Source organism: Apteryx mantelli, chromosome 27 (genome assembly GCF_036417845.1).
Source record: "Apteryx mantelli isolate bAptMan1 chromosome 27, bAptMan1.hap1, whole genome shotgun sequence".
Lineage (NCBI taxonomy): Eukaryota > Metazoa > Chordata > Aves > Apterygiformes > Apterygidae > Apteryx > Apteryx mantelli.
This window is the reverse complement of record NC_090004.1, coordinates 7,011,322-7,038,187: the sequence shown is the minus strand read 5'-3', so window position 1 is coordinate 7,038,187 and position 26,866 is coordinate 7,011,322. Positions and strand designations below refer to the sequence as shown.

The 26,866-nt window shown below is 41.9% G+C and overlaps 1 protein-coding gene across 1 annotated transcript in view; it reads left to right on the top strand.

Annotated features, from left to right (window-relative positions):
- The first annotated feature begins 10,605 nt into the window (after window positions 1-10,605).
- CSMD2 (CUB and Sushi multiple domains 2) overlaps window positions 10,606-26,866 on the top strand; it is a 334,099-nt gene continuing 317,838 nt past the window's right edge. The window contains 3 exon segments of the mRNA XM_067311607.1: window positions 10,606-10,661; window positions 10,663-10,810; window positions 10,813-11,083. Coding sequence (XP_067167708.1) covers window positions 10,606-10,661; window positions 10,663-10,810; window positions 10,813-11,083 — 475 coding nt within the window.

Below are 26,866 nucleotides of genomic sequence, written 5' to 3'. Positions count from 1 at the left end.
AAAAATAATAATAAACCTATGGTTCTCTGTGGAGTTGAAAGGAATTAGGTGAGCATAGCTCTTGGAAAGCCCATGAATACATGGGATTCCTTTCATCTTCAGCATTCTACACTTTTAATCCTGGTTTCTTTTGATATGAGGTCCTGCCTCACTAGACTGAGAAAGCAATGTCCTAATCTGTAAACAGGGCAATCGCATCAAATGTATTAGTAATTAATTATTAGGTCAAAAATAGGTTTATAAATATACTTCATCAGTTTCCACTTTCATCTTGTAAGAGGTTAACATTCAGTAAGTATATCTGATGTGTCAGTAAACGTCATCCTTTTATGTTGTGAACATCTCGGAGCATTACATGTGCTGTTAATGCTCCCTTTTTGACCCAAAGCTGCTTAGTGTCAGTGATCATAGTAGGATAGCAGTCTGGTTTCTTTTAGACTCTACCCTACAAATTAGAAAGCAGGTTTCAGAAGAATGTTAGCTAGTGCTCTGGCCCTCTCAACAAGGGCTTGAGGGTGTTCCCTCTCCTCTCACAAAATGTGAATTTATTTTACATTACCTGGAACTGAGGGAAGTTTGAATGGTTTGGGAAGACAGGAGGTGGAGGGAAGCTCAGACTCAACCACATTGGCTGATTTAATGTTGTGGTTGCTGAAGTAGTAGAAAAATGTGGAGTAAAAGTATTCGCATTGTATTTATTTTTTCTATCCAATGTTGCAGTAGTTACTGTAAAACAAAACAAGGTTAAAAATGCTAATTAACATGCATTCTCTTCATTAATATGTAGAACACAATTAAAAGGACATGCTTTGCTTGTAAGCAAAATCTGTTTTAAGATACCAGTTGCTTTTGAAGGCTATAGTTCTGCAACACAGAGACCCAAACCGAACAATTAGCAGATCAAATTCACTTGTAGGGCCATTAACCCTGATGCACATGACTTGAAATAAAGTTACTTGCCTGAGCCATAAGAATGAATAAAATTATAAGAACAGAACAAGAACCTTTGCCCAAAGTTCAAAACTCTGAGATTAGGAAATAATCACCTTTTCTCTGTTGTAGTGTTTGAAGTCTCCAGACTGATAAATCTAGTCCAGAAACTTAAACACTTGATCTGGGCAAGCACCATTGTCTTTGCCTGTTCTGAGGTGCTAGATTCTAGATGGAATCTAGTTATCAGTGCTGTATGGGAACTGGGACCTTTTAAATGTCTCACAGTGGGAACCGTAAAATCATGGTGTGTTTTTAAAAATAAAAAACAAACCTGGCTTCTAGAAACTACTGACCAAAACTAAAAATCTCCTTCCAAAGTCCTGTCCAGAGGAATTCTTTGCATGAAGTCATGACTATCCTGTATTTCCCCTATTTCTACATAGGAGAAGAACATTGGGTAGATTTTTTAGGTAGAGGAGAGGAGGACACTAGCATTATCTAGTAAGAAATAAGAATTGTTGTGGAGATTAGTTCAGTAGTTTTCAGTCTTTTATGAAGGGTTTGGAAAGGGCATCACTGTAGAACAAACATTGCAGTGATGCCTCAGCAACTAGTGTCATCTGCTTTTTAATAGTTTTTGGTTTATGCCTTAATTTTCCCTGCGATTCCCAGCTGATGTTCAAGGACCATGCCCAGATCCATACCTGGGGCCTGCAATGCCTCTGTGACTACATCAGAATCAGTTTTGGAGCAAATCTTGGCAAACACTGGGAGCTGCTGCTTCTGTCCTGCAGCTTGACTTTCTGCTGCTGTTGTTGGTGAAGATGGCACAGCTGCATTATTCCTGGCAGAGCTGAACATGCTGTTCTGTATGAACTCCTTCACCGCCTTTGTTTCCCGATTGTCTGGACTTTTGGCAATGTCTGTGTGTTTTGGCAGAAATGGCACCGCTGACCTGCTTCCCTCTGTGCGGTGGATGCCTGTTGTGCTGCCATCCTCCAGCCCTTTAGAATTCTTGTGGGATTTTGGTGTACACAGAGTCCCGGTGATGATGGATTTTGCAGAAAGCTGAGCATCACAGAGAGCTCTTAGTTTCATCTCCCTTTCTCTGTTTCCAATCATTGTTCTGTATATACTTTGAAGTCCCTCTGTTTCATCTAACAACTGGTCTCTGTAAGAAAATGGAATATGGCTGCTATTCAAGGAGGTCTGACTTAAAATAGAGCCAGTTATCTTGCTGCCTTCTAAACCTTGCATTTCTGTCTCATTAATATTTTGTGTAAGACTCAAGTATTTTTGCTCCACCAGAAGGGAAATTTCATCTCTGACATGATTCTTTTCCTAAAAGCTACATGAAAGGAGAAAAAAAAATTCTTATTTGATGCATATCCATCCAAGAGTAATTAAAACTTACATGACAGCATTATAGATATGCAAAGCATGATTATAGAATGTATGCTTAAAGGATTGTGGGTAAAATATTTTGACTGTAAATAAAATATAAACTGCATGTCAAATGATGATCCTTTGATAACAGGAGTGAATGAGTTTGAGTTGAATGGGCTTTGTACTGGGTTACACTTGCTGCATGGAAGAATTATATGGATCCCTGTGCCATGGTATTAGGGCAGCTGGTAATCGCTACTGAACTCTTATCGTTGCAACAGTTGACAAGGTGGGGATGTCTTACTGCCTTTACACAAGGGAGGATTCTAATAGACTTGTTGCAGCAGATTAGCATCTGCCTGCATATTGGTCAGTTAGATGTCATTGCCCCCATGGGGCTGACCACCAAGTAAACCAGCAATCAGTTGCTGAAATGCTGTGATTTTTTTTCAGTTCAGGTACTGATTTGTGTTGGATCAAACATCTCTGCCTTGGATATAGTGATGGCAGGAAAGGGAAAATTTTGCTGATAGAATTTTCAACTGTGTAAAGCTGATGGAATAGGAAATACGAATGGCTTATTGTCCCAGGACGGTCTCAAATTGCATGAAACATGACTCATTTGATGGTTCACATGTCTTTTAACATAGTTAAATGCAGTGATGAAGCATGATGGAGCCAACCATGTCAGTAGTGCTGAGGGGATGTGATACTCTGGTTCAGGAAGCAGTGATTCAGGTATCAAGGGTCATGGTGAATAACGAAGTGATTTTGAGCTCTTAGTGTTGCTTTGCTTGGAACTCAGACATGTTCTGTGGCTGCACTGAGCAGGCAAACATGCAGGCAGAAGTAGATAGGTGTTAAAACCTCTGTGGTACATTAGTGAGAACATTACTAGAGTACTGTGTCTAGGTCTGGTGTTTGTTTCAAAAAGAATGCTGACAAATTGGAAAGGATTAAGAACTACAAGAAGGATTTCTTTCTCCCATGCACACTGAGTATTTCAAGATAAAAAAGATCTCTGGGAAGAGTAGGCTCTTTTAGTATAGGAAATTAGACTAGAAATACTGAACTTCTAAGTGTGTGTGTTTGGCGATGTGAATTTGCATACAGAGGTAATGGATTCTTCATCAGTCATATAAATTAGGACGCTTGTGTTAGAGGGGTTGTTTTAACTGAGCCAGGAGTTGCAGCTTTAATGCTGGGATTGCACCAAGTTCTCTGAGGGTTACACTACATAGTGTTCTCAGTAAATGTCCTGCATTTCTTCAGTGCCTTCTATCTGAAAAGATTAATCTTGTACCATCAGCATTGTTTGCCTGCGTTAAGAATTTTTTTGATTGTTGCTGAAATGCTTACATATTCAAGGAGGTGTGGGGGGATGGCAATTCAGCACTTGTTCAACAGAAGTCAAGAAATCTGATGATAAGGTTCAGAGGGAAGAAAAAGGTTGTGTTCTCCTGAAATGCAAGAATTGAGGGAACCAAATTCTGTGGTCCTGGGTAGATGTGCATATTGAACTTGAGGTATAGTTCACTAAAACTTGCACAGGGTCAGAGAGAAATCAAGGGGTAAACGCCTTGTGTGCTACACCACCCTCACATTGTGTAGCAAGAATGAGTGCGAACTTTACAACTGCTGCTGAGGCAGCCTGATTTTGCCACTGCACGCTTTAGGAGGCAAAACTCAATCTTGCTCACTCTGTACAGAAGCCTTGGGCCAGGTCTGATATCTCAATGCACAACGCGAGTTAACCCTGCTTCACAACAGGTCGTGCTGCTTTGGGGTCCCACTGTGTTCAAGCAGTCAGGCACCTGTCCCTGCTGCTGGTCATCCAGGAGACTGCGTATCCTTGTAAAATTCTTAGGTCACAGTGTGATTAAGGCTTGACTTGGGTAGAGGGTACACATCCAAAAACAGTTGAGAGGAGAAAAGAAGCAAGGTGTGCTGCTCACTTGTCCTTGATGGAGGGTGGGCAGCAGGGAGTGGGGAGGTGGAGGAATCTGGGGTTAAAGGTGTTATAAGCCCTTGTAGGCAGTTAAGTACCTGCTGGTAAATAATTATGTACTTTGCAACAGGGGTCCCTCCTGTCACCCCTGCTCTGGGTCTTCTCAGTAACTTGCTGCTATTCTGTATCTAAATACTCCAGAACAAAACCAGGAAGTTGAAACTTGTTGTTTGTTCAAAAGATTCGAGATTCATTTAAAAATGAACATACTAGCGATTTGCGTAAGTCAATATTTTAAAATAATTAAAGATTGCTAAATCGAGCAAGGTCACAATGTATAATCTTTGGCTGCCAATGTTATCACAGCTGATGAATTGGGTAACACCTTTATTGACAGTTGACATATACTGAGAGACTTTTCTTGATATCACTTTCTATTAGTCTTTCAGGATGAAAAGAGCTGCCTAGGATAGGGCATGGAAGCTTACCCTTCCAAGGTCAGAGGTAGAAACCTGACCCAGGGCTGACTCACTTGAATAGTTTCCACTTTAAAGCAGTTCCTTGAACTCAGGGCAGTAATTTGGTCTTAACACTTCAGTTTGGCTATTGATTGTTTGAAGGTTCAGAGGCTTTGGGGTCTCTGAACAACTGATGACCAATGTGCTCTGCTGTATGAGTGTATATGCAAAGAGTACTTCTATCCTGTTATCTAATTATAGGAAAAAAAAGTTGCTAAAGGAAATGGCCAGCTGATTTGCCAAAGGCTGTAGATCAGTAGGTAAAGAGTGAGTAGAAATTACTTCTTCTGAACCCCAGGATAGTGCTTTAGCTGCTGGACTTTGCTGGCTCTTTAATTCCATCTAAATGGAGGATGTTGAATTTCAGTCCCAATTGCTAGCTGGCTGTGTCCTGGCCACAGCTTCCATTGTGGGATCCTAAAGTATGTAACCTCACAGTACAATAGCAAAAAGAAAAGGATCCTGATCTGCTGTCTCCTTCCAGTTACACTAGCTTCAGCACAATTGCAGGGTGTGTGAACTAGAAGTCACGTTGTCTAGGCTGTCCTTGCTGCACTAGACTTCCTGCAAAAGATCGGGTCTGTATTCCTTTAAAGGTCACTTTTATTCCTGTAAAATGTGTTTTGAAAATGAAGTCAAGATTGTTAATAGCTCATATTTCTTCATTGGTACTTACGATGCCCTCCTTACCATGGTGTCTTAGCAACTGGCAGGGCCAAAATACGTGGCTAACAGAGCATGTACTATTTGTAAAGATGCTTCAGCCATATAATTTAATGTACCACCGTAGGCTAGTGTGACTCCATTGGCTTCACTGGATGGAGCCTTCACCGATTTACCTGGTTCCATGCTTTCTGCATTCTGGAGGCTCTCTTTAAGCTTGTTTTACTTAGGATTCAGAGGAGAAAGATCAAGAGTCAGGACTCCAAGCTCTGTTTCCTAGGTTTCTCACTGATTTGCTGGTAGGTGCTTCCTCTTTTATGCCTCTGTTTCTTCATTTGTAAAATTATCTGTTTTCTCATCTGTGAACTTGTGTTTTAGAAGAAGCAATAACTGTTCTCACTTTTTTCTGTGCCAAGCAAGATGGACCAGGTTAGCATGATGTTTTATTTAGGCTTTAAGAACTGAACATGTGCCAATACTTGCTAAGTAGTGGCTGGATTTGTAAATTTTACTTTTTCTACTTCAGGAGTATATAGTAAATAATATCCTATTAATCTGAAGAGCGTACCTCCTTGCCTTATTGTCATTTGTCCTGTGGAACAAGAATTGGTGTAGAGTTTTTCTGTGCTAAATTCAGCTTTTCTTTGTAAAGATCAGCTGTTTAGAGTAGTTTCTGTATAACACTTTAATTTTTGATTTTGCTCCTTTGAATGCTGCTTTTGCTTCTTCCTGTAAATATTTTGATGTGTGTAGTTATTTTTCTTTAAATGCTGTGGAGAAGCAAATGCAGCAGCTGCTTATGATGCTTCAGAATCTGAAGTAGTTAGATTTCATTGGACATCATTTTCCAAAGAAAATTGGTTATAGTGGGGAAAAAAGGGGAATATTTTGTTTCATTAGAGTAGATGTCTGAAAGCAACCCATGTACCCCCCTGCCCCAGGTTTTCATTTCATCAGATTACTAAAGCCTAGTTCAGAAAAGTATAAATGGGAAAGCAGCAGCATTTCTCTCTGGAACTGGGCAATACTTAAAGATCACTCACTCATTCTGGGAGTTGCTGCCGTCTCTCTTGGGGACCTCTGACAGGTTTGAGTGGAAAGCAGGCTGCAGAGGTGGTGGCAGTGACGTGGGCTGGAGCTCTTCGGAGAGACCTTGAACACGTTTCCAGATCTCGTGGCAGGCTTTGTCCAAGCTATCATGGGGAGTGTTGTGGTGGATCCAAATGTGCCTGGGGAAAGGTCCTAGTGGGAATGGACCTTCTGCTTTTACTACTGGAGCTGAAAGCCCGTTCCCACCAGTGAGCATCTTTCAGCCTCTTCACATTCACAAGAGGATGTTTTTGTAGGTAGCGAATGGAATGAAGAGCCTTGGTAACCATGGAACCGTTGGGCCTGGCAACTGATATGAAGGATAACAGCTGGAAGCATCTGCTGGGTTCCCAGCAGCCTCCAACAGAAGAAATAGAAATGGCAGCATAAAGTCCTTCAGCAAGGCTGAGAGTGTACTCTAGCATAAGTCGCCAAATAAAATTCAGTCTCTCCAGGTTCAGCGTTCAACTGTCCCTACTCTTTCCTTTCCCTGAGCTCTGTGTCACTGCTCAAGTGTCTGCAGGTGACTAGCCCTGTGGTGTGCACAGGGGACTGTGGCTCTGCAGAGACACCCCTTGTCTTGCTCTGTCCCCTCTTCATCTTTCCACTGATGCTAGGTGAGGAGCAGGAGTCTTGTGTGAGTTAAGCAGCACAAAGACGGAAGGGGTGTTCCTACTCCTGTGTTTACTCTCCTATTTTGTCCCAGCCCAAAGAGGAGGAAAGCTACCTGTCTCTGAGGTCCATCTAGGATTGCATTTCATCCCTGTTGCAGCAGTTTGTCTCCCTGAAACTGTGCACAGTCCAGTGCACTCAAGATCTACCCTCCACAGCAAGTCAGGCACAAGACTGCTCTTATCAGGGAGTAAGAACAGGAGAAACTAATTTTGGCTCACATCTCTATCACTAGAAGAACTTTTTTCTTTTCTGCTTGCCTTTTTTTTGTCTTCTGTTCAGACTAAAAGCATCTTAGTTGGCTTTGACCTAGTCTGTATGCACGCAGGCTAGCTGGGCCTGCTGTTGCTGGGCTGCTGCTATTACAGTATTTCTAGTTGTGATCTCCTGTGACTTTTCCACCTTTCCAGAAGAACAGTGGCCCTTCTGTTTTCTGTGCCTAAAGGGGGAATATTTTTAGCTACCTTCCACTGCATTGCAAAAAGAACTTGCTTTCAGTTTTGGAGTTTGCATATTTTCAGCATCAAGAGGTGGCTGGCAACAGAATTTGGTTTTTGGATTCACTTTCTTTTCAACATCCTCTGTGGCATTTTGGTTGCTGGCTTAGATGGGCTGCTCTTAATTTTAGGGAAATATGGTCAGACTGCCATGGCACGAATGCCTTATAGGATTCCTCATTCATCACCAGAGCAGTTGTGTTGTAAGCAGGGGTACTGTCTACGTTCACTGGAGCAGCGTGTGCAGGAGGGGGAGGGAGAAGGGCCCTGTGGGGATGTGGCTTGGTGTCAAAACTGGAGGAAAAACTTGGTTTTGATGCTCATTCTATTTAGCAAGTCTTTGACCTTATCAAGGCCTCAGTTTCTCTTTTGGTAACGTTTGGCCAAAGTGCTGCTCTTCCAGGAAGCCATTGTGAGCACTGATTTATAGCTGTGAATCAACGTGAATCCTACTTGGATCAACCAGAATTTAGGGACATTACAGTTGCTATTATTTACTGGGAGGAATCACAAAATAGTTTAGATTGCTCTGGCAGTGAGGGTGAGGTGTGATTAAACAGAATATAAAAATGTAGGCTAAATATCTTTGTGGAGAATGTGGAAGGTGCTGAAGTCTGAAGGAAGCAGCCTCATTTGAGCCCTGGGTCTGACTGCTGGTGGCAGTGCAGAGCAGAATTTCCCTGCTGCTAGTGGGTGGTTAAACTGAAGTCAAGATTCCTCTTTTAGTAGAGAGGTAATTTTGTAAGGTGAGAAGCTAAGTGAGTGGTAGAGGTTAAGAATGGGTCGTTAATCAGAACCTACAAATGCCTCCTGATGAGAAATGGGTTGCAGTCGAGGAACTTGGTAGTTGCTGTGATAGTCTCTGCTGTATTTTATTAGTCTTGTCCATTTAGCAAATAAATGCAAGTTTTTTGAGAGAGTAAGACCCTAAACCTAGCAGTTTTGGGAGGAAGACTTATTTGGGAGGAAACCCTGGATTTGAAAAAGATATGATTTATTAACCAGGAATAAAGTGGGATTGTATCTTGTCAATGACTTTATTATGCCTGTAGATTGTTCTTGATCCAGGGCTAGCTGATTTTTGGCTCAGCCTATAGTCTTCTGGTGTGCAGCAACCAAGTCACATCTTCAGCCGAATGCAATTTTGGGGTGGGGGCTGGGGATTCTTGGAGGTGAATAGCTGTATAGGGGAAGAGCAATGTATGGAGCTGTGCAGTGTGGTACCCTGTTCTCTGATCCTTTTATATTTGGATCTATGCCTTTGAACAATAAGGTCTATTTGAATAGGACACTGCAGTTTAAACAGACATAAAGCAACTCTTTCATGTAACAGCCCTGGTTGCCTTGGCTCTTGGCATTGGTTCACAATGTAGGCAGTGGAAGGATTGAAATGCAGAGGGGACACAGGGAGAGGGAGTGAGAGAGAGGATTGTTTTGGGGGTGGAGGGACAGATTTGCAAGCCCTTGATATAAATTGTTTTTGAGCTGTCAAATAAGCTCATTCAAAGCTACCGGAACAAGTGTGAAGAAGGGGGCTTTGCAGCAAGAAACTGCAGCAAATGCAGAACGCAGGGGGATGGGTGGCTAGTTGAGCCCCCCACCCTGGCTGGGTGAGCGTGGGGTGCGCGGAGCAGCGGCGGCGCGAGCTCGGCCCGGCCCCGGCAGTGCGGCTCAGGTCTGCCCCAGCCTGCCGCAGACGGGCAGCGTTCGGCCGCCAGGCAGCGGGAAAGCTGAGGCTTGGCTGCCTCCCTCCTCGCTGCCTCTGCGCGTTTCTTCTGGTGGTGGAACAAGGGGCAAGGAAGAGAAGGAAAAGAAGAAAGCGGGGGCGGGGGTTGGGGCTGGAGAGGAGGATCTGGTCTCAGTCTGGACCCTGGTAGCTTCTCCCCCTTTTCTGTGGGGGGCAGTGCAGGGGGGGTGGGGTAGGGGCTGCTCCATGCCTTTCAAGCTGGAAGGAAACGTTAAAATAGGCTCTTGATGTGAGGCTGGGAAGGGGAGGGAAGGATATTCGAGAGTGTCTTTAAAGCTTTGGTGTCACGTACCAGTTCAGAGTTATTTTTCCTGTCCGTAGATCTGAGCATCGTTACCAGGATAGTTAAGTTCCTGAATGTCGCTTTAACAGACTGCATTTTTTCCCCATCTTGCATGCAACCATAGGGACAAATGTGCTCATCGATGTTTAAAAAGGGGGGGGGGGGGCGCGCCACAGCATCACTCTCACCAGCTCTGCAAAGGGGCAGCGGCATGACAGACAAGCATGTGTGATGGCTTAGGGGAGGGGGCATGGCCAGCGCAGCCTTTCCCATCTCCAGAATGCTTCCTAAACCAGTCCCACTGGTGTCGGGGTCTCAGCTCTGTTGCAGGGCTCCGTGCTGCTAGGACAGGTCACAGACTGGGGGTTGGCTCTCTTGCAGTCTCTCTTGTTTGTAACAAAATTTGCTTCATCGTAAAAATTGTGTCAATATTGTCAAGTTGTTTACAGAGATGGGGGGGGGCTCCCTGAGTGAGCCTGCATCGGCTCCGGCAGATATCTTAATAGCAGGGAGATGCTGTGTGTGTACATAGGCATGCATGCTAAGCTGTATGTAAAATGGGAGGCTGTGAGACTTGCGCCTGTACAAGAAACCTGTGATGTATATTAAAAATAATAAATACAATGCTAAAGCATAATTTGTGGTTTGTTGTTTCTGTTGGGGTGGGGGCAAGTGGGAGGACTCTGGTTTGGGGAAGCAAAATCGTCCCCCAGCCAGATCCACTTGATGGCTGCACACCAGCCCCTCACCAAAACGCACTTGCCCCCTCCCCAGCATTTAGTGAAGAGGAGAACAAAGATATGGGAGTGATTAATCAACTGGCTAATAAAAAAAAAAAAGTATAAATCCCAAGGGACTGTGTGCTGCTAATGCCAGGGAGCTGGCTCGGAGACAGCCACCGGGAGGGACGAGCCAGCCCTCCTCTTCTCTCCTCTCCCCGAGCTGCTGCTGCACTTGGTTCATTCCAGCTGCAGAAGCTCAGAGCCCTCCATGCGGTGGGATTTTTTTCTTGGCTAAAAAAATAAAAAAAAATCCCAAGCCTGACCTGATTTTTTTTTTCCTCCTCTTCCTTTCTCCTCTTCCTCTAGCAGAGTCGAGGACTATCCCAATCGCAAAGGGGGAGAGAAGGGGGGAAAAAACCCAACAACCACCAACCCCCTGGCGCACCCCGTTCCCCACTGCCCTTTGACATGCAACCTTCCTTGGGATGGGACAAGCCGGGATGCAGCTGTGGCTTCAGAAGGAATTGGGGAAAACTGGGGATCTTTGCTCTCATGACGGTGGAAGTGAGCTCCTGGAGCCGGGTTCTGCTGCTCTCTGTGGGGCTGCTGGCTGTCTCAGCAACCGGTAAGTGCAATGGAGAAAGCTGGCAACTTTAGGAGTATTTTTCCTCCTGCTGCTTAGATCCTAGAACCACTGTTAATCTCTTCTCTGGGGGGACTTCAAGGGTGTGTGTGTGTGCATGCACGTGTGTGCCTGCTCATGCTTCCCTGTAGTGTTCAATAAGGAGTATGTTTCCTGTTGACCTCTGCAGAAGATAAAGTTTCCCTCTATTAGCCTTTGGGAGCAACAATTTTAAATGATGGGATAATAAAAGGTAGCTTTATTTGATCTCATTCCCCTTACCCAGTGGGTCAAATCATTGTGCACAGTTGCTGTACAATATGTGAGATGATTGTAAAAAATGCCTTCACATTTTTTCCACCGTCTTTCCCTTGCATCTTAATTCATTATTTCACTACCCTGGTGTTTGCCTATAGCTGATAAAATAAATTTAGGACTCCTTGCATGAAGATGGAAGCACTTTTCCTTTCTTCCTCCTGCCTTTCAAGTTGATGTGCTCTTACAGATGAGCTCTTTAGCCTCAGCATCATTATTCCTGTGATTTTTAGTAAATACGCCTTTATTGACTTGAAAGATAGTAAGAGAGACTAGAATTTTGAGGGAGTTTGCTTATGTATCCTCCTCGGTTTCTGCCACTGCCCTTGTAGCAAAAGCATATCTAAGCACTGAAGTTTTTCTGGTGTGAACAGCAAATATTTAGGGACTGTCTTTGTGTGTGTGTGGGGGGGAAGTGGGAGAGCTAAGTCTTTGGCAGTGTTGTCTTTCAAGAGTGCTGTGCCCCGATTTCCATGAGTTTCTCAGTAATGTTTGTCTTCTGTCTGCTGCATCTTGGGCAGGAGGAATGTGTGTGTGTTTGTGCGTTCATGTATATGACATCTCGATTTTTTGGAAAACTTTGTGTTAGCTGGAATGCAATACTGATTTTATTATGTAAGGCAGACTTTCTCCAACGAGACCCAGAATAATCATTAACTATTCCTCCTCCTGAGGACTCTTGCAGTAGACCTGAAGAGTTTTGCTGACTGGAAGCATCTATTAGGGAAGAGTATAATATGCACCAAACAACCCACAACTCCTAATTAAGGATGATATTTTGGTGGATATTTTCCTGAATGTTTTTCCTTTCCAGCAGGAGCATTTAGTCTATGCATAGAGAAAAACCATCCCAGCAACTTCTGCTGTGCTTTGCTGGTATGAGTAGAATGATGTAGAGATACCTAAATATGTGATTTATTATGTCGGGGTTTACAACTCTCTTCTGTGCTGTTGGTTGTTCATACTAGATGTTCCAGGCTTGCTTTCTGTGCCTACTAAGTATTTAATCCTTTTTGCTCAGGTATCTAGCGCCTCGCTTTCTTCATTTAGAATGGTGTCTCTTCTGGATACTTCACCCAAGGATTGAAGGATCAACAACTGTTGTTCATGCTCTCCTACACATGTAATATCTGCAAAAGCTTTTTTTAGACCTACTGTATTCTTTTATCTGCATCAGAATTAGAAGTATTTGTTAATGACTCCTCTTTCGTAGTTCCTCCTCTTCCACAGATTTTGAAATCCCAGTAATAATCTTTTTGTGAAGATAAGGGATCAATTTTGAAATCAGTGGCTTACTGCTAGATATCCAGAACACAGTAAATGTAGCCACTCGGTGAATACACTCAGCTTTTGCCAATCTGTTTTAGTTTTAAGGTATGATTTCAAAATAATTTTAATCTGGGCTGGGACTTCTGGTACCTTAGCTGAGTAAATCATGAACCTCTGCAGAACAAAGTTCTTAAGTGCTTCAGTCCTAGCCTAGCCTTTTCCTAGGATTTGTGTAGGTAGTAATAACCAGGAGTACCCATAGTGTGGCAGTAGAGCTGTATATATAGAACTATCAGTTAGTAGTTCTAGCCGTCTTAAAAAGAAGAGAAATCCTACTCCTTGCATCAACTGTATTGTGTCAGTAGTCCTGTTGCCTAATGATGTCCCTTTAAAAAATGGCTGATTGCTGCATAGGCCTTCTTCAGGTGCTACTGTATCTGAAGGCAAGGTCAGGTAGCTTCTACTTGTGCAAAGAACTGATGCAGCTGTAGAGAAGGTATTGTTTTATGCTGTGCTGAGGTTTATTTTTTTGGGGTGTAGGGTAGGAGTGTTTCTTTTAGTTTCTCCCCTTTGTTTTAGTGGTGCGTGAATAATTTGGAATTTTGAGATTTGCAGAGAACACTGAATTTGTTCTATAGCTATGAGTTGATTGTGAGCTGTGCGTGGCCTTTTGGATGTATCGTGCATATGATCCTGAATTTTTTTTGATTGTCAAAACAGGTACTCATAACGGGATGGGAATAATACCATTCCTTTCTGCTGTTCCCCAGGTAATAAGCTATGCATATGAACTAGAAGGTGCATTTGGTGCGTGTTTTGGCCAGGCGTATATGGATACGTGCATATGCAATTTCTTTCAAAGGCCTATTATGCCTCCTTAAGTCTTGATGCCATTATTCACACACAGTCTTACTATCAGCATCCTATTTTGCACTGGACTATGGAAAGATGCACTGGATTGAAAAATGGTCTAATCATTTTAAACCCATTGTAATTTTCTTTTTTCTTCATGGAGAATAGTTTTTGGCAGACTCTTCCACTGAAGAATGGAGGAGAGGGGACACTGTTTATGAATTTTGATGAATGTGTGCATATTTAAATCTTATTTTATTTTGTTCTGTTGTCTTAAATCTGCACAGGGTAATGAGATTCAGGGGTACTTGCTCTGCTGGGGAGCACCTTAACCTGCGAAGCAGACTAAGTGATTTGAGTGTGGCTTTTGTTAAGGGGTAGCGGCATAAGATATTAACTCGCTGAAATAGTGGATGCATGTTTTCACATAGGAAAAGGGGAATAGTCACCAGCGTGATTACATTTGATCGTGGCATGTGATGAAACCATGGTGTTTCATGGCAGTAGCTGAGAACATAGTTTTGAGCCAAATCCTACTATTGGTGCTGAAGTAGTGGGGATAACAGTGCTAAATGAAACGAATGATTCCCACTTATTCATGTCTTGCTATTGCCTTCTGTTACAGGGAGGGAGTCATTTATGGCAAATGTTTAAAGGGTGAAGATGTTTGGAGGTAGAGATGACAATCTTTTGCATAGGATCAGACTGATTTCTTGGCGCTTAGAGAGGGCGAGCAAAACGGAAGGCTTCATCTGGCCTTACTGCCTCCCTTGCCCTTCCTTGCCCTTGTGACTGCAGAGGAGAGGACATGTGGCCTGGTCCATAGGTTCTCAGCACTTTGCAGTGGGGGAGCACAGGTGATACTCAGGTTGAAGGAATAGGGCCCTGTCCTTCCTTCTCCCTATGCCTGGCCATGCAAGGCTGGGTGACCATATGGCCCTCAGGTTTCACTGGAGTGTAGTAAACTTGCTTTCTTATCTCTTTACAGTGGTGTGCACACTTATGAGTTCTCAGTGGGGAATGTCCAGATTCAGCATGCTTTTCACCACAGAAGCATGTGGATGTATTCATGAGTGGGGGGGTAGGGAAAAAAGCCTTGTTCCTTTAGCTGCCAGTCTGAATCCTTTGCTATATTTTGTATTTGGGATACCAAAATGGGAGTGCAGATGCGTTAAACTTACTAGTAAGACTGTGTTGTGCAGTAACTATGACTCTACTTCAAGCCTGGGACATTTGGGTCACAATCCATACTGTGGTACTGTTTTGTTGTGTCACCTTAGGCAAACAGTTTTACTTTTGTCTTCGCATTCTTTGTATTGACTAATAACTTCATTGGGCACAGGAGACTTTCCCTTGCCTTATAATTGTTCATTGCCCATCACTGATTTTTGTCAGGGCCCCTCAGCACTGCCAAAATACTTCTAAGCTTAAACCTTCCTTGCCACCAAGCCCAGTCTCTGTCATGTCAGATACCTCCCAGGGAAATTTTATATTCAGCTGGCTGATGGTTCCCAGCTGAGCTAGTCTGCAGTGGCACAGGCGTGGATGTCTGCTCAACGATCTTCAGTGGCTGCCTTCCAGTTGTCTAGGAGTTTCTGTCAAAAGGAGGCACATGTCAAAATGGGTGCAGGGAACATGATTCAGGCAATCTGCCATGGATCCCAGTGGACATACTCTCTGCCAAAGTGGTTTAGGGCTCAAGGTGTAACTGAGCAATTGATCAGATGATCATTTGTAGTATTCCTGTTGTAGAGAACATGTTTTGCTATGCAGAAGTTACTGCCTCATTAATTTACTTGCAAGGACAGGTGAAAAATAATTCTTTCCCTTCTTCTAAGTATGCTGTTAACCACCTGTGCTCCAGGAATTTGCAGCTGCTGAATTACTGTGCACCACTGGCCACCTTGTGTTTCCTGAGAGGCCAGTTGTCAATGCAATGCCAAATCGCACAGCTGCAGTGCTGCTGCCTGCCCCCTGGTAGCTGTTACGTGGGTGTTGACCAGAGGAAATCATTATTGTAATGTTAATGGTCAGAGAGGTTTGGGGGGAAAGTCAGGCAGCCTAAACTCAATAACACTGATTGTATAACATCCAACCATAACAATAATGCACTTCTGGAGAGTTGATTCAAGCCTGAAGGATGAGTCTCATCTCCGAGCTGCTTCTGTCAGGTGAAGCCAAGCCTTTTAGCTACTTTTCTAATAATGAGACTGCCATAGGAGATGGAAAAGCGCAGCTCTGGCTAGTGCAGGACAGGATTTGGACTTGTGTTTTCTGTTACAACTCTGCAGATAACCTTTTGACTGACCATTCCCTCTCGCTTCATGGGTAAGATAGAGGATGGACTACAGTGCATATACCAGAGGGATACTGCATGGGTATAGTTGCATCTAAAGATTTTTGGAGGAAAGCTGCAAAAGATGTCTTTGACAAAAGTACTGTAAAGGCATAAGACTTCAGAAAAGTCTTACTAATCTGTTTTTTTTTTACCCAAAGTATCCTAAGACAGAGTGCCAGAGTCATTCTTCATTGGCTTAAGTGAAATAATATCAAAGCTGTATTTGCTGAATGGGTTTTAGAGTGATACTTCTTAACTGTCCTTCATGTTTCTGGGCGTTTGGAGGTCCAGAAATACTACAGATAAGCCTAGATTTAAATAGCCTTTTTCTCAATAGAAAGTATAGCAAATTCAAGTGTAAGACCAGAGTTGAGACTTTACTTTTAAGGTCTATTTAAAAAATAATAATGCATGCTGTATAGCTTGAATTGGTCAGTCCAGCATTGAGTTGCCTGTTTGACTGATACAGTGTCCAAGAATATCAGAGACATTGTAATTGTAGGTGTTGGCTGTGACATCCAAGTGCAGCTGCTGTGGAATGCAGATGTATGATGGGAAAGTTATTAGCAGCAGTTACAACCTTTAAAGAGATTTAAAAGGAGGTAAGGTTTTTGCTCCACCCAGAGAGACTCTGGCTGTAGAAACAGACATGACCTTATTAATCCTACATGTTAACTGGGGTTTTATATTCTAGCTCAGTATTTAATTAAGTTTATGTATTGCTGCTTATTGACATGTTGCCTGTAGAAATACATTTATCAAGAAGTCCAGTAATATGTGCACTCATTTGTCATCTAGGTAGTGCAGAGCTAAATCCAGACCATGAGGTTTGTTTGATACCATCCAATAGCTTCATAATCTCTTTCAGAGTAGATGCAGCCATAGCATTAAGGCCTTTGCTAATTAAGTTAAAAGGACTCTTAACCTGTGTCTGTGGTAAATATAAAAGTACTGGGGCTTCATGGCAGTGGCAAGGAAGCCATGGGTGGGTCCTTTTTGGCCCTCTTTTCTGCCATTGTGCTTAGGAAGGTTGTGTCACTGTCCTGCCTTTTGTTCCTTTGTGTGCCCACGCTGTAGAGAGAGATAGGAACCTTTGCCCTGGGCGACCTGAGCCACCTTACGGAGGTGCCCTTGGTGCTGCCTTCGGGGGATCCTGCACAGCTGCCTTCTAGATGGAGAGCAAGATGAATTCCATGCCGAGTGACTTGTGCAAGGTCACTTGGGGAATCTGGCAGAACTGGAAATATATCAGTCTCAGTCTTAAACACAAAATCATTTTTCACGTTTTGTTGTTTAATTCTCTGCAAAGGACAGAGAGGTCACTTGTTTTGATATGCTTCCTATGCACTTACAAATTGTTTGAGGCCTCTCTCTCTGTGGTTCGTGAGTGCCTGTTATGAGAAATCTTGCCACTTGTTGCTCTTGCATTGTTTTCAAAGAAACCAAGACAGTTGTGATGGTAGCCCCCATAGTTTCTGTGTTGACACAGTGTTTCTGGAGGAGGGAAGTACAGAGCAATTACGGAAATAAATGTACTTTGCTTACAATAAATATGATGCAGTGCAGTAATCTGCAGAAATATATATGCTTCTGCCATGCTATGCAGTGGCAGACTGATCTGATAGTGGTTAATGTGTAATTGGGAAAATCCCATTGATTAAAGAAATCAAATTAACTCTGTTTCAGTCTCCTTGCTGCTGCCATGGACACAGCCAGCCAGAATGGAGATAGTATACTGCAATGAGCTTGTGTGTAATTTTTATACCTCCCTTACACAGAAATGGATCAGAGGGTTTTGTGGTTTTTTTGTTTTGTCTAAGTCACTTCACAACAGAGTATGGTGTCCTTTATATCTTCCTGGTGTCAGGTACATTCCCTGCTTCAGCCCCTGTCCCTTTTTGTACTAATTATCTGTCTTTGAGGTGAAGGCTTAGTGTTGTTATGGTAAACTGCCTGTTGTTTGTATGCACAGACCACTGTTGTCTGTTGCATGGAAGGAGAACTGGTGACTGTACTGGAATCCTGCTTTGTGCAGATAATTTCCAAGAGGTCCAGATGACTGTGGAGCAGAGAGATCTGGTGAGCTGTGACTTTCAGTTAAAGAGCAGAAGGATCTTAAAACTACGAGACCCAGAGCAGCTATGGTTGCCAGGGAGATGTGTGACAGGGGAGTCATTTAAAACAAACCCTGCAGCCCCCCCCCCCCGAAAACAGATATTTATTGCAAAAATGTATTTGCAAATGAACTGATGGCCTAGGTTTTGGGGAAAAGCAAGTATTTGGAGAAAGAAGGAAGGGAAACCTGACTTTCTTAAACACACGTGTACCATGTTGTATTAGTATGTTTTATAGCAGGGTGTAATCACCAGCTTCATGCATGAGCAGGGGCCTTTTTGTGTCTAGTGCTGTATAAACATACAGCAGCCCGTGCCTGAAAGAGCATGCAGTCCAAATCATCAACAAGTACTGGATATAATTCATGAGTGCTGGAGGACTGCTGAGATGAGGGACCATAATATGGGTGGACTTTGTATCAGGGCTGCTAGAAGTCTGCTTCTTAAGCCAGCTTTGTCTAAGGACAGGCATCTGAGAAAGGCAACTAGCATCACCAGAAACCAGCTTGCTGCTTGTATGTACATCAGGTTGGGCTTGATAGCGGTGCTGCTGGTAAAGGATTGGCAGGCTAGAGCTGCAGCCAGGTTCTCACAAAGGCCTGAGGCCTCAACCGTCTCTGGCATTTGGGTTACCTCCATAACCTTGGTGAGCTGTCCATACAGCTTCTCTCCATCTGCGATCAGAAGGAAATTAAGTGTTTTACTTCTGCTGGCAGGCTTTTTTTTTGTTTTTTTCTTCTCTGTGTAACAAGATATTCCTGCTCCTACTTCATTATTGGCCCTGTAGAAGGCGGCACTGGGCAGAAGCAGACTTTGCCCAGAAGAGCTTTCATTGTAAACACGGGGAAGGTAGGCAGAACCATGTGCAAAATGCCCTGCCCAATGTGACACAGCAGGCAGCTGGCAAAATTGGGCACAAACTTTAGGTCTTCTGACTCCTGTGTGTTACTGTGTGCTAAACTGCAGTACAGAAATGCCATGCTGTTGCTGATGAGAGAGGAGATGTTTGAGAGATGCTTTCTCTCTGTAGTTGAGGTCTGAGCTGCATCTGCGCTAGGGGACGCGAAGACATTTTACAGTAGTTACAATGAAACGGAACAATTTCTCAATTCACTTATCAAAATGTCTGCAGTTCCCATTTCAAGGCAGATAAAACAACAATGAATATCAACTAAAGATGTCTTTATCCAGAGCTTTTTAAAACAAAAGAAAGAAAAGATAGTTCTGGCCTCTGGCTTGCACTAGCTCTATGAAATGTTAAGTTTGTTCTGTCCTAATGGCTTTATTTGGATTTCATCCATCTGCTTTAATAGCCACCTATGTTTCTTTTAGTACAAAGAACGCAACTGCTTGTCATGTTCTCACTTTAGTCAGAGATAGGCCAATGGGCCATTTAACCAAACCACAGTTACCTAGCCTAAAAATTCTGGCCCCATCAGTGTCCAGGACACCAGTTGTATTAGAAGGTCCAAGAATACTTCAATAGGGTGATCTTCCCAGACAAGAAAGATGACTTAATTGCAGCTAGAGAATGAACCACAACTGGAGGTTTTCTGGTTCAGCACTCTCTTGTTTCTTGCATGCGCGCTCTCTCTCTCTCTAGACTTGCAGAAGTCATTAAAGCCCAATTCTTGCTGTTTTCCATGGTTGTTGGCACTTACAAGTCCTTGAGGGTGTGAACCTTAGTCCTTCTGTTTTGCTTCCTCATCTGTAAAATAGGAATAAGTAGAATTTGTGAAATTCTAAAATGATGTACAGATTTATTCTGCAGACAGATCTTCGTATGTTTGTAATAAGCTTTCAGCAAATACAAATTGTACTGTGCTGATTAGCCACACAAGTTTTATGCTCTTGGTTCTGTCCCTTGATTGCGTGAAGTGAATTCAGCCATTTCATGTACAATTTGGGATTAATTGCAAATGACATTCTGAGGTGAAAGTTGGCTGTCTGCTACTGGGTGTTTAGTAGTAAAGTATTTGCAGCAAAAAATCATAAATATAATCAAATGCAGTTTCTGCTCCAGCAAGTATTTGTACATGTTGCTTAGCTCCTTCTGTAATTCATGTTATGTCATTTGTACCATTTTTACATGCATATAGCCACATTTGTGCATTTTATTGGAAGACTACAATGCAGCTTTTAAAAGCACAGCATACTCCAGTACAGATGGGAGGGTGGGAGACTTAAAGCAGACAAAGAATTTGCCAAAAGCATCAGGGAATTGGATACTGGTCATTAGCAAAAGCAGGATGTTGACAGGTTGGATGGTCTAGAATTTCAGGCTTTAATCTGCCACAGACTTTCTCTTTGGCTTCGAAGCAGTTGCTTAACCTATGTGAGCTTTAACTTCTCGTCTATAGAGTGGAAAAATAGTACTATCTAATGTATTATGATGAAAAATGCATCAAAGATTGTGGAGATAAAATAGAGAAAGTTCCTGATTATGGTGCCTGTTACTTACTAGTACTATAGCAAATGCATTTTTTTTGGTTGAACTAGTGAAAGCAATTTCATGAAATCTTTTTGATTGTGTGTATATCTTTAGTTTTGAAGCCCTAGGGCCTATGTTGGAACATACTGCGTAAGAAATGGGGTGAGTGGCTTTCCTTAACTTGAGATGGCTTTTTTTAATACAAAGCTTGCTAAAGAACTTTGTAGTGGAGAATGACATGCTGTTGTGTAATTGCTTACATTTTGTTATTGCTCTCCCCTCGCTCTCCTTTTGTTATCAGTGTACGAGAGTGTTCCCAAACTCTTGAGATCTCATCAACCCATAAGGTGCACCCTTTGTCACTGCTCTCCAGCTGAAATTAGCAGCACTAGATTGCATTTTTAAGTGCAGAAAAGCTGGTCTTACAGTTTGAATATGTAAGGACATACTGGATCTCTGTTGTGCCTTTTTCACGTTTCTGTAACTCCATTATCTTCAGCAGAATTCTTCCCTCCTCTCATTGCTGCAGGGCAAAGGAGGATCCGGTCCATTGTTAGAAGCTTGATCTGACATTCGATGAGCAGTTAATGCCAAGTTGGAGGTACAGAAAATGGAAGCTTATTTTTTCTGTAACAAAGGCACAATTCAATGTTCCTTTCCCATTTGATACACTGAATAATATCAAGAAAAATATATTTCCTTCCAGCAAGGAAATCTATTTCCTCAGAAGGATAATGAAACCTGGTGCTTTTCCAAAGCCCAGGCCATTTTTAAAGATGCTTCTCACATCGCGCAGCATATTGTTTATATTCCTCTATTGTTTTTTTGTCTCCATTATGGAAAGGTTAGGCGCTGCTTGTGGACACTGGACATCTGTCAGCAACCATCCTGGGATATTTTCATTAAAGTTAAGCGCCATTCAGAGAAGGACTCAATATGTTAATAGTAAAATGGTGTCTTACCTGCTGAAATAATCAGTGTTTGAAGGGTAGGGAATTTGTTCCTGATGGTGTTGGGGTTTTATTTCTTGGGTTTAACATGTTACCATCCTTCTCTGATCACTCTGGCGTTGGTTCCTTCAGAGGTACCGTTATTCACAAGCTGAAGCCTTTGCAGGGTTACCCCTTTTCTTAGGGCTCCAGTTCTACCACAGCCTGTGCCGTGATGTTGTTCAAATCATGTAGCCATTCAAAGGATAGTAAAGCAGATGCATCACAATTTCTGTACTTTGGTAGAGTGCTTTGAAAATGCATTAAGGACTGTCAGGTGGTCCCATGTTGAGGGAACAATGTGTGAAATGGTCCCCACACTTTAGATGCAATGTCTTGCTTAAGGCCTAGAGCTAAAGCACAGTAAAACCATTTCAAGGCTCTGGATGTGGTTTTTGCATGAAGCTCTTGACCTGTCTTAATGATCAGGACCAATCTACTACTTCCAGTGCTAGATACAGTGATGGTTTCTCTAGCTTGGCAAGACTTAGGATATGAGACAGAATCCTGCAAGGTCTGTGCTATGTTCATAAATAGCTGAATCGGTTCCAGCTTGATGTGTCCTTAGGAGGAGCAAGTTTATTTCATGGGAAAGTGAAATAAGTGCTCCAGAAAACACTGTTTTACAAGAGGGTCTGTCATTTGTTCCTGCTAAGTACTGTGACAGTCTTAAACTAGAAAACAAATCACCACCTTTTTTGCCCAGGTATCTGACACGGAGGGCTATTATGGGGAGTTTTTTTCCTTCTTTTTCATGAGTGTGGCTAGCAAATTAGACTTTTTTTTACAAAAAAAACCCCTAATTTGAACTTATGAATTGATTCAATTCACTCCTTGTTAACTCTTTGATTGAAAGCTATGTAGATTGAAGAAGAAAGTTATTGATCTACTTTTGGAATTGAGAACTAAGATTAAATGGAATATATCTAAGGGTGAAAATGAGATTTTAAATGAATGGAGAAGCTGCAAGAAAAATAAAACTGTAAAATACAGTGTTAAGGATAATGGAAACAAATTCTAAGACTAATTGTTAGTTAGGTATACATGGAAGCTGCAGAAAGCAGAAACAGTATGTAAATGACTTGGACTTTGCATATGAGTAGATAGATCCACTGAAGCTAGTAGGAATATTTATGTATGAGACTAGGCAGATTAGTACCTAAAATGAGAATTTTTCTAAGTTGGACCAGAACAAGCTAAAAATAAGTCTGATTTCACAGTTTCAGAGCATCAATCAGTTGCCAAGATTAAATTTGGACACGGGCATATATGATTAGAACAGAGCTGATAATTTTCAGTGAAGAATTCAGTTTTGCTGTTGTGTGTATGAGATCCACCTGCGAAGGGACTGAAATTTTCAATATAATTGAAATGTTTCACCTTTTTTTTCCCTATAGATAGTTTTAGATGCGTTTTGTAGCTGTTCTCTATTTTTCAGGCTATGTGGCTGTCTTTTTTTTGTCTTATTGGACAAAATGAATTGTTAATTTTTCTGTGTAATGTGGGCTTTTAGAGTGACTTTCATTGATTCCTCAAGGTGACAAGTAGGCATTAGGTAGTAAATCTCAAGTACAGCAATACTTAAAGTGAATGTGAAAGTGCTGTTAATGGAATCAAGTCAAAATTGGATTTATATCCCAACAAAAATTCCCTAGAGAAATTGCCTTCTGTTTGCCTCTCTTTTAATTCAAATATGATAATATAAGTGCAAACTGTTGTAATACAGATGCTTAGAGTGTGTTTTGCTGGAAGATCTCAAAGCACTTGTAAAGGCACCCTGCATTTCTTCATGGAGAGTATAGGGAAATGACAGTTTTAATGGAAGAGTGAAGAGGTTTCAATAAGTGAAGTCTGTGCTTACTCAGGACAAGTGTTTTTCGTCTGAGGGTCAGATTCTGGTCACTGTACTGACAACTAGTTTGCTGGTTATGACATCAGTTAAATGTTTGGGGTTATTTCCTCGGTATCTTCTCTTTCTACAGAATTTGTCTCTTTTTTGTTCTAAGCCTTAGCTGCTAAAACAGGGACAGCGGACTCCCAGCGATCACCAAAAGTAGCAGAGTTGTGCAATCTCTATGCTTTCCATATAGCTATAAATGTATAAAAATAACCCAATTGCTAGATCGAAGCTTAAAGGTATAAGCAAAAGGCGCTGGGTGAGGGGGTGGGGGGTGGGCATGGAGGGGAGGGAGGAAGTGCTTGCAGCTTGCTCTGAACTTAGGTCAGACTTATTTCTAAATAAGTATCTGTATCTGCTCAGTGTAATGATGAAATTGTTAACATTGTGAGAATTTCAAGGACTGATGTCTTCTAAGTAACTAGCTAGATGAGAAGTTGTAGCTGGGTCAAAGATCTCTCTTGGGGCAAGTCCCATTCCCACTGGCCTTGAGAAGAACATTGAACTTTATAGATGGACACATTGCTTCATAACTAATAACAGCAAATGAAATTGCAGATACTTTTAAGTCTGTTCGTTCATTATGACATTGATCTGGTAAAAGGAAGAATAGACACTAAGTAATATTGAAAATTTATCATGAGGAAATCTTTAAATTAGGACTTGGCTGTGATTTGTGAGATGGATTTCACTTTGAGCTTTTATTTCATCTTTCTTGCATTTTTTGTGATAAAGGAGTCCTAAAACCTGAGATGAAAATAATTTTGCATTTGAGCACAATGTATAAGCCATTTAAATGCAAATATTCTTTTACTGGAAAACAGCTGAAACGCAAATTGAAAAATTTGTTTTGGAGATACTAATTAGCACTTTATAAATGAGACTGAGTAAAAATTCTGCCTGTGAGTGGACTCAGTTTGCAGGGGTTTGTGCAAATGTTGTTCATTAAACTATTTCTCCTTTTCAAAGATTTTCATTTCAGTTGTGACTTGGGATGAACTGCCAGGTGGAACACCAAATGTATGGGAAACTGAGAAAATCTGAGCTTCCCAGGGTTCTTAGGTGAGGAATGACAGACATGTAGTAGAAAACCATGTGTGCCCTGTAAAGTGTCATTTAAATAGATGTCTGGACTGAAAGTGGGGGAGAAATAAATCTTTGTGTTCATTTTACAGATTCAGAGAGAAAAGAGTAAAATTTTGAGAAACTCTTGAATCATTCTGAACGCTTTCACTGAGTCTTGGACTCCTGGGGCAAAATTTGCAGGGATGTTTAGAAGCCTAAAAAGCATATACTAGCCCAGTGGGGTTTATAAGAGGATATGTCAGCTGCAAAATTCAGGTGTGTTTGTAACCCTACAAGGCATCTGTCTGCAGTTCTTAGTTTCTAAATATGTTTGTAAATCAATCTTGAACACTTAAGTTCAATTTGAAATGGGACTTGTGGTCCTTAAGTGAATGCACTTTGGTTTTGTGAAGTCTTACACAAAGGAGTTGCCTAACCTCATGCTGGAGATGTTTAGTAGAGGTGAGGACTGAATCCAGGCCTCCCAAGTTCAGCTTAGTGCTTTAACCATAACTTCTTAGGCTAACTCTTGGTTTTAGATAAGTATGCAAACTTGCATGGTGGGTAGCAAAGCCATTCCCCCATTACTGGACAAGGATGCAGCACTTCTCTGGCCCACTTGTAAATATGATACATAAACCCTCCAAAGGAGGCTGCTGATAGTGACATTCAATTAAAGGATATTGGGGCAACTGAAAAGCTGCAAAGGGAAGTTGCAGGAAAACCCAGTGAGGCTGTTACTCACACTAGAGACAGCATGGAAGAATATGCATTAATTGGCTAATGCTTGTGAAGTGCTTTGAAGATGGAAATAGCTATATAAGTGCTTGGTATAATTATTATTGCTGACAATGGCTATGTAGAAGAGTCGTGGCGCTGAGGGAGCAGTCAAAATTGATTAAGAGATGATCCTGAAAGAGAAAGTTTTGAAGGGAGGAAATTACATCCCTTGAGAAGAGGCCATTCTGGCTGAATATTGGGATAACTGACTTCTCAGCAGCTGAGCAAATGATTTCGGGTAATGGATGGTATATGCAAGATTTCCAGTTTCATCAGGAACTGTGCAGCTGTGAACTTCTGCAAGATGATCACTGTCCTTTAGGTAGCTAATGGTGGCTGCTTGTAAGGGGTGGAATTGTGAGCATTAAGAAACCCAATTGTTTAGGCTTGTTTTGGGTGGGCAGGTCACATGGTGTTTCAGGTTAGATTGGGTGAACCCAACTCTTGAAATTGAGTGCCTCTAAGAGTAAGCAGAAAACGCCAGAATTTCTGGATTATGAATCACAAAAGCTGTAGTAAATGTGTAGTCACCTCCAATGAACTTTTCAGTAGACATGAGGAAGAATTGATCTGATTTTATAAGGCTTTGGTGAGCCTTCATTAGAATTATAGGAATGGTCTGATGTTCACTGTTCACACATGACAAATTCAAACTGAAATGGGTTTAGATATGGGGTTGAGGGAATGATCAAGGGAATGGAGAATGCATCTTAGAAAAGAATGAAAGCACAGAGTTTACTTACCCTAGCAAATAAGGTTGCAAGGGGATATAATTATTCTCTATAAATATATCAAGGCCAGGTAAACAGAGAGAAGAACTATTTAAGCTAACAAAATGTTGGCATTAAAACAATGGGTATAAGCTGGTCATGAATTAACTTTAGTTTGGAAATTACAATATGTTTATAATCATCAAAACAGTAAGGTTCCAATGGAAATCTTTCAGTGGGAATTATAGGGCAGAAAACCTAACATATTTATAAATGAGATTATATGGTGTGATTGTCAAGCCTGGAAGGCTTGTAAAAACCCAGGAGAGCTTTTTAGTCCTTTTGCTTTAACCTATATATATGTATGCACGCACCCATACGCATATATGTAAACCAATGTCTTCAGCTGCGTTTTAAGGACAGGATCATGGATTTACTTTTTCTGCCTTCTTTGAATATAACTCCTGTGCCTTGGTATTTTACTACTCATCTGTGTGGGATTATGCTAGCATCAAGACTACCATCAAAAGGGAATAGCACTGGCCTTGGAAATGTATACAGTGACTTCTGCATTTATCCCAGCAACTTGTAAAAAATGAGTCTGCAGTCTTATCCCCTCACAGATCTGTTGGGGACTACAGGTTGTTTTCAGAGGGTTGAATCCACTTAAAGACTGGATAGCAGAGGAGATCTTGAGGTGGTTTACAACGGTGCAGGCCAAGTGAGTGTGGAAGTGCAGGTCTGGCCACTTGTTTGATTCATTTTTGCCTTGCTGTAAATGATTGATCCAAGGAGCAAAATGATTAGTGTTAAACATTTCATACTTGTTCTTCCTGGTGGCACAGAGTAACTGGGGAAGGAGGGCAGCAAGCACTGTATGTGTACTCTCGCTTCCCTGTGCTGAATGGCATTACCATTACTTGGTGATGTTATAAATCTCCCTCACCCTAGTGCAGAATTTTCTCCTCCAAATCCCACTGGGTGTTACAAGGATAGCTCTACTCTTAAGTGGATCTGGCTGATGTG